At 44.6% G+C, this 7,557-nt stretch overlaps 1 protein-coding gene across 1 annotated transcript in view; it reads right to left on the reverse strand.

The window, feature by feature from the left end:
- The window catches only part of LOC108939351 (N-terminal EF-hand calcium-binding protein 1-like), a 43,406-nt gene extending 36,166 nt beyond the window's left edge, over positions 1-7,240 (reverse strand). Inside the window, exon 1 of the mRNA XM_018760619.2 lies at positions 6,716-7,240. Coding sequence (XP_018616135.1) covers positions 6,716-6,877 — 162 coding nt within the window. The 5' untranslated portion in view covers positions 6,878-7,240. The remainder of the gene's footprint in view (positions 1-6,715) is intronic.
- Between the last annotated feature and the right edge of the window lie 317 nt (positions 7,241-7,557).

The raw sequence follows: 7,557 nt of genomic DNA on the forward strand, positions 1-7,557 counted from the left end.
GACACACCCAGAACGGACCACAAGGCACCCCAAGCAGGATTCGAACCCCAGACCCACCAGAGAGCAGGACAAGGTCCAACCCACTGCGCCCCCCATTAATGTAATACACACACACACACATTTTCAGAACCGCTCGTCCCATACGGAGTCGCAGGGAACCGGAGCCTACCCGGTAACACAGGGTGTAAGGCCGGAGGGGGAGGGGACACACCCAGGACGGGACGCCAGTCCGTCGCAAGGCACCCCAAGCGGGACTCGAACCCCAGACCTACCGGAAAGCAGGACTGTGGTCCAACCCACTGCACCACCGCACCCCCATTAATGTAATAATAATCTGTAATAATTAACTCAATAACCTATCACCCTTGGAACCACATTGACACGTGGGCAATCAGTTGAACATGTCACGCCATACAGCGTATTTCTGTATCTGTACAAATCAGTGTCTTACACATGTAAAGGGTCCTCTGCTACATGGCCATACCTGTAACCCATGAACCTGTGCTAGGAGCCACTGAAGAAGGGTAAATGAGGCAAAAAAGATTTTGCACCTGCGAAACCTGTAAATAGCAATTATACACTCCATAAGATACTTTACGTGCACATAACTTACTAATCACACTGTCATGTTAAGAGAACATCATTGAGGTTAATTCTATTATCACACAGCATCTTTAAGAAAATAATCACCTGTAGTATATAAAACATCTGGCATACTTCCTCTTCCTTTTCTCTTCAAGAAAAAGGCAAAGAGCTTGTTCTGAAACACAAAATTTCTACCAACGTTCACCGATGTGACTCCTTGTTGGTACCTGCAGAATTTAAACATTATCGGCTGTAGACATGTCGACAGGGTTTTGAGCAGACATTGCACAGTCAAGATTAGCAGCACAGTGGTTCTATATTTTAGCGTCCACACAGACCCACCATTGTTATGCTCTCCTACTCTGTAACCAAGGAAACGTCAGAAAAAGTTGTTGTTTAAGAAGCATACTCTTATTACCTTTATGAAAAGATAAGGATATAAAGTCTTGTTCCAAATAATCTTTAAAATGAAAAATCGTTAATAACATGAGGAGGAGTGTGGTGGCGCAGTGGGTTTGGCCAGCGCCTGCTCTCCGGTCGGCCCAGGGTTCAAGTCCTGCTTGGGGTGCCTTGCAATGGACTGGTGTCCCGTCCTGGGTGTGTCCCCTCCCCCTCCAGCCTTTTGCCCTGTGCTGCCATGTTGGGTTCCGGCTCGCCGTGACCCTGCTTGGGACAAGCGGTTTCAGACTCTGTGTGTGTGTGTGTGTGTGTTAATAACATGATTATTAATCATCACCATCTGTTTTGCAACATGCATTGCATCTCTGGAATTAAATATTTCTGTCTGAATATTCTGCATTTATAACAATAGATACAAAAAGGCTACAGTCTCAAATAATGTTTTTTAAGAATGAGACCCACACTTGAAACTGAAAAAGACAGAAACAACCGACTATTGAAGTTGAGAAAAGACAGCTAAGTAATGAAAGTCTAATCTGGAAATGAATTTTTCTCTTCCATGGATGTCCTTCAGTGGCTCTTCCATGATTGCACAGAGCACATTGGGACAGGATGTACAGCACCTGTACACTGTACACTCTGTTAGCCCACCAGTGAAGATACAAGTCTTCACTTTTTCACAAATACTCTTAGTGTTCTGGGGGGCATGGTGGCATGGTGGGTTTGACCGGGTCCTGCTCTCTGGTGGGTCTGGGGTTCGAGTCCTGCTTGGGGTGCCTTGCGATGGACTAGCGTCCCATCCTGGGTGCGTCCCCTCCCCCTTCAGCCTTGCACCCTGTGTTGCCGGGTTAGGCTCCGGCTTGCTGCGACCCCGCTAGGGACAAGGGCTTGTAGACTGTGTGTGTGTGTGTGTGTGTGTGTGTGTGTGTGTGTGTGTGTGTGTGTGTGTGTGTGTGTGTGTTACTGTTCCATTTCTGAAAAGCCTTCTTGCTGCATGCTTAATAAATCAAAACGCATTAGTTATAGTGGGCTTGCAGAAATAACAACCTAAAAATGTGCAACATATTTACTCTGCTTTACACTGCCTTCATCTGGTCCAAGATTAAGGTAGCAATAATATCAGTAGCAATAAAACAGGTTTTAGAATGGCAGTTACAGGAGCACAATACACAAGGTTCGGAGATGATTTAATAAAACCCACGTTGAATAATGCTGAGAAAGGTTTTGAATAAATTTCCAGACAAAAAGAGTATGTTAATGAGCGGTTTACCTCTATGAACTGCTGTGCTTTTCATAACTTTTACTGCTGGTATTCATTTTGCTCATTTTTACTATAGTAAAGAATCACATGAAAGATGTACAAACTTACACCTTAACAACATTTCATCGCGCTCTGAGAAATATTCAGTTGAATGGTTTAGTACATGTAAAACCCAAAGAAAAATCACTACCAAGAGACACGTAACATACGATACGTACTCCTCCTTATGTGCAGGTCCCTTCGGTATATAAGCCATGATACAAAGAGGGAAGGTGCTGAAATGAAACCTGGGAATGGTTTGTATGGATCCTACCATTACTGCATGGTCTTTTCAATACCACAGTATAATGCTGCATGATTAGCCATGACTGGAGCATTAAAGAGAAAGCTGATAATGTTCGAATGCTGCACAGCTGCTTTGGGAAGGCTCGTCCATTGATCCAGCCTGAGAAAGAAGAGGCTCCGCATTGTGCTCTCCCTGCACCGGCTCTGCTAAATGCACAGTGGGGAAGCAGTCAATGTTCGCTGCCTCTGTTTGCAATCTGTCTTGCTCTGAATCTTCTTTTCGGTACGACGCATAACCTGGAGCGCGTACAGCCCGTCTGCTCTGCCATACGGCAACGCGCACCTATGGCCCTTCTCTGGGAACCCCTGACATCAACCCCCATTTGCCCTACGGAGAGCCTCCGAAAACATATAACCCGTAGAACTGAGCCAGGCTCTCTGTCGGTGCTTTTGGCACGCAGAGGTTCTAGTTTTCATTAAAAAAGTATAATACAGGGCATCTGTTTCATCAGCAATTGTCAGCCAGCTCAGTTAGAGACCACTGCTCATCCTAAAACTGAAGATCTTATTCAGCAAAAACAACATTTTTTGACTTTCCATTATTATTTGACAGAATAACTGCAATTTCCTCTCATAGAAAGGAAACTCCTGGAACTCCTGTAATGTATTTTTGTGTTTTTTTTTTGGAAAGAATAAAGTGCAGATTTGAGTTCATGTGAAAATTCTATTGATCAGCCAGTGATCTGTGTGACTGCACTTTAATTGTTTGCTACCTCAAATCAGCGTAACACAGTTTGCATGGCTGAATAACAGACACACACACACACACAGTCTGAAGCCGCTTGTCCCAAGCATGGTCACAGCGAGCCGGAGCCTATCCCGGCAGCGCGGGGGGGACACACCCAGGATAGGATGCCACTCCATTGCAAGGCACCCCAAGCAGGACTCGAACCCCAGACTCACCAGAGAACAGGACCTGGCCAAACCCGTTGTGCCACCCACCCCCTGAATGATGGACAGTATTAGTAAATAATGCTTGTCCCTGTTTATGTATAATATAGTGAAGGCGTTACTCTCAAACAGAGAACAAATCCCTCATGCAAACTAGCGCAGCGTAACACGGTGCCGTCCTGTGGAAATACCATTTTTGCTAAGGGGCAGAAGAAGCACAGAGAATGTTGCAAGGAAGCAGGGGTTGCATTGTCTCAGCTTTTACAGCTGCACGTACGGGCTCTGCATGTTCTCCTTATCTTCGAGACACGAGAGTCTATAGGCCACAAATGGGAAAACAAAGACCCTAGACACTCCCACCCATAATGGATTAGCAACCCTCTGAAATGTCAATAGAAAACCATGAAGAGACTCTATGAATTAATTCGTTCTCCAAGGGGAGGCAATTTCTTAAATTTCTTAAAAATCTTCCTTTATACAGAAACCATCATCCCGTCCTGGGTGTGTCCTCACCCCCTCCAGCCCTGTGCCCTGTGTTGTTGGGTTAGGCTCCGGCTCACCACGACCCTGCTCGGGACAAGCTGTTTCACTCAGTCAGTCAGAAACCATCATCACCTGCCATTGCTAAAATAAATGTACATCACCTTGACTGCAATGGCAGGTGATGATGGTTTAATTACTCGCCACTGTCACAGTAAACAGAGTCATCAGTCCATAGCACAAAACTAGAACCCCTATGTTGGCACATATGACGGATGGTTTACGATTTTCCATCGCAGACCGCAACGGATAACAAATGTCTGTATATTCCTCATGGCCGATCAAATGAGGATTCTGAATTCCATTTGCGCTAATCTGTTTTAACGATCACCTCTGTGATTCACTGTACACACAAGACAAACACAGTAATGACAGAAGTGCGACAATTAAAAGCACGTAATGCATTATCGGAGCTCCAAAATATGACAAACTAATTTAGTACGAGACAGGAATTGCTTTTGATATTTGAAGGCCGAAAGTGAAAAGGCTTGGCAGAAACGTAAGAGTGAGAGCGTGAATTAAATGTGACGTACACCGGTATGGTTAACCTGCTGCTCGACATTGTTCTTCATATTTACATTTACATTTATTCATTTAGCTGATGCTTTTCTCCAAAGCGACTTCCAATGTATTCTATGTAGTGTTATGAGCCCACACACCTTATTCACCGTGGTGACTTACACTGCTAGATACACTACTTACACTGGGTCACTCATCCATACATCAGTGGAACACACTCTGTCTGTCACTCACACACTATATTTAAATTTTACCAGTTCTCATAATGCTCAAAAAGCATTAGGGACTGAGGAAAACACAAAAGCTGACAACAAAATCATTCAACTTCCAAGAGAGGGTAATCTGCTTCCCTTGAAAGGCAAAAGATGCTGTGCTATATGGGGTCTCCACAGAGGCCCAAGGAAGAAAGCAGCAAGACAATAAACCTTGGACAAGCGAGCCAAGGGGTGAGACAGTGTTAGCTCCTGAGAGCAGTAGATCACACCGTTCATTTAGCCTCACCCCACGGAAGACAAACCCCACAATTCCCTTGTTCAGCAGTGGTTTGTTTTGTGGGAACAGACTGAGATGAGTATTGTTCCATACTGTGCTACAAGAATCCACAAATGCTAAAGGGTGTGTAACAGCCCGCAGAGATTTTGATGGAATTCCCACCCAGATGGAAAAAACAGTTCTCATGATCAGCGCAAATATGCACAAAGGAATGATCACAGCACATACATGAACCACACACAATACACACAGATCAAGGTCAGACATGCGGCTTTCTTTGAACACACCGTTCAGTGAAGTAGCTGGTGACCTGGCTCAGTGACACAATGAGCATACAGACACGGTTAGTGCATCTGACAAAGTGCCCTGGATGAACAGTGTGGTTGTACCCTGTGCAGTGCTCCACACCTCCCACACTGCCCTTCCAGCCCTCAAGCATACAGGTCAGGTCTTCCTGACACAGGCAGATTCATGAGGTGTGGTTTACAGAAAGCACAGGTGCATTTCGACCAGTCGGCTCGGCAGGCATAAAGCGGCAACGAGGCATTTCATGCTGTGTTCGATTGCCTACCCTGGCAACCTGCTCAGAACAGTGCGGCAAGTCTCGACACAGTGGTGCAGGACCATACCCTCATTTCTGCGCATGAATTCATCGACCGATATATCCAGCGCAAAAATTCCATACGGATGACCATGAAGGCAAGCTATCTATATAAACCCCACTAAGCATATTCGCTTTGTGAATTTCCAGCTGAGGGCCAATCAAGTGGTACTGATCACTGGGGCGAATGGGACTTGGTAAGTGGTGCGTGAGTGCAGGGGTAACACCCAACCAATCAGCAGGGTTTCGTGCTCTCTCTGTCCATTACGGAAGGTCTTACCTTATTTAATGTGTTGTTAGATTATATTGACCTCATGGGTTGCCACAGCCTCTTGCAGAAAAAGATTTGAAATAATGGTAAACACCCAAGTAATGTGGTAACCGGCTGATAACCCAGGTTGTCTACGACAAACTGTGCCTTCCTTCTCTACAAACAGATGGTTATTAAACAAGTACTCACTGGCAAATGAAATGATTGGCAAAAAAAAATACGCGAAGAACACTTATCACACAGTGTATACATTTTGACTACCCCTCTGGGGAAAAAAAAAAAAAAAAAATGCTGCCGACGGTTCTTTTGCAGTTTAAGGAAGCATAATGTCTACATTTGTTTAACCTAATTTTGAAAGAATGGAATGATCACTGCGCAGGGACTAGGATGCAACACTACTAAGGAAGGAACTCCCACACATTGAGATTCTGAATGACAGTTGAAATGAAAACAAAGCATTTCATGACTTCATTCCCATCTCCCTTAAAAAGTTTTCTGGATATTTCTCCTGGATTATAATCAGCAGGGTTGTCTCGTGCGCACACATTACGTATAAATGAGATAACAGTGTGAGGGATCGTGATTATATTTAGTGGGTGCCAATTCCCTTAGAAAATCAGCAGCTGGAATAAACAGCAGTTGGATGTTACTGATGCTGTATGTTGGGCTGACTATTACATGTTGTGTTCCGAGCGGGTCTCAGTGCTTCTGAACGCTGACTTTCTACTCTGATAAGAAAATGAAACGTGTCCAGACAGTGAGTAAGAGGAGCACCTACAGTTTTCTTCCATGCGTCGAGAGAGATACTTACGTCCTGGAAGATTGAGATGCCCTGATCGGGGCTGTTTTGGGTGACATGCTGTTGATGCTCCTGATGCTGCTGATGCTGATGCTGCTGATGCTGCTCTGAGTACAGATGCTGATGCTTGGCGGACTGAAGACACATAGTGATGATCTCCGTGCATGACATCATTTTTACACAATTTACACCTGATATTTATATATGTCCGAAATCGCTTTCCTCCAAACAAGCAATGTATACCGCTGACAGGTTCTGTCTTTAGGGTTTTCAGATTCTTAAAGCGAAACAACTGGAGACGAGCCCTCTGACGCCGCGACGCCGCGATGCTGGGATCCTACCCAAGGCAGCCGCTCTGCATAAAGCGCAACTTTCCTTGGTGGAGAATAAGCTCTGCCCTCCTATAATCTGATTGGATACCACTGCCGCCGTCTTCTCATGTGATTGGGTGCCGCTTAATTCCATCAAAGGTGTGACAATCTTTTTCCGCATTTTCGGACGTTTATTCGCTCGCTCTTAATTCCTTTGAATACACGATAGATCCTGTGCTACTTAAAACCTAGTATTTCGCGTCTAAGCCTAGTTATGATTAAACATTTATGCGTTAATTAAATGTTTTTTTTTTAATTCTAATACAGAGTATGTTGAGCATGGTGAATATTAATATGCATAACTGTGAGTAGAGTTTGTATTTTCCCCAGAGTTTCACAGTAGTTGGGAAGAGAAATAAAATTAAATTGTATATGTGATACTAAAACATGATCTGTTCTCAAACAGGCTACTGCAGCATTTGAACACTAGAGCAGGCTTCACTGCTACGGAGAGCCATCTCTTCTTGCTGCTTAGTAGCGCCA

This window comes from Scleropages formosus, chromosome 19 (assembly GCF_900964775.1).
Source record: "Scleropages formosus chromosome 19, fSclFor1.1, whole genome shotgun sequence".
NCBI lineage: Eukaryota > Metazoa > Chordata > Actinopteri > Osteoglossiformes > Osteoglossidae > Scleropages > Scleropages formosus.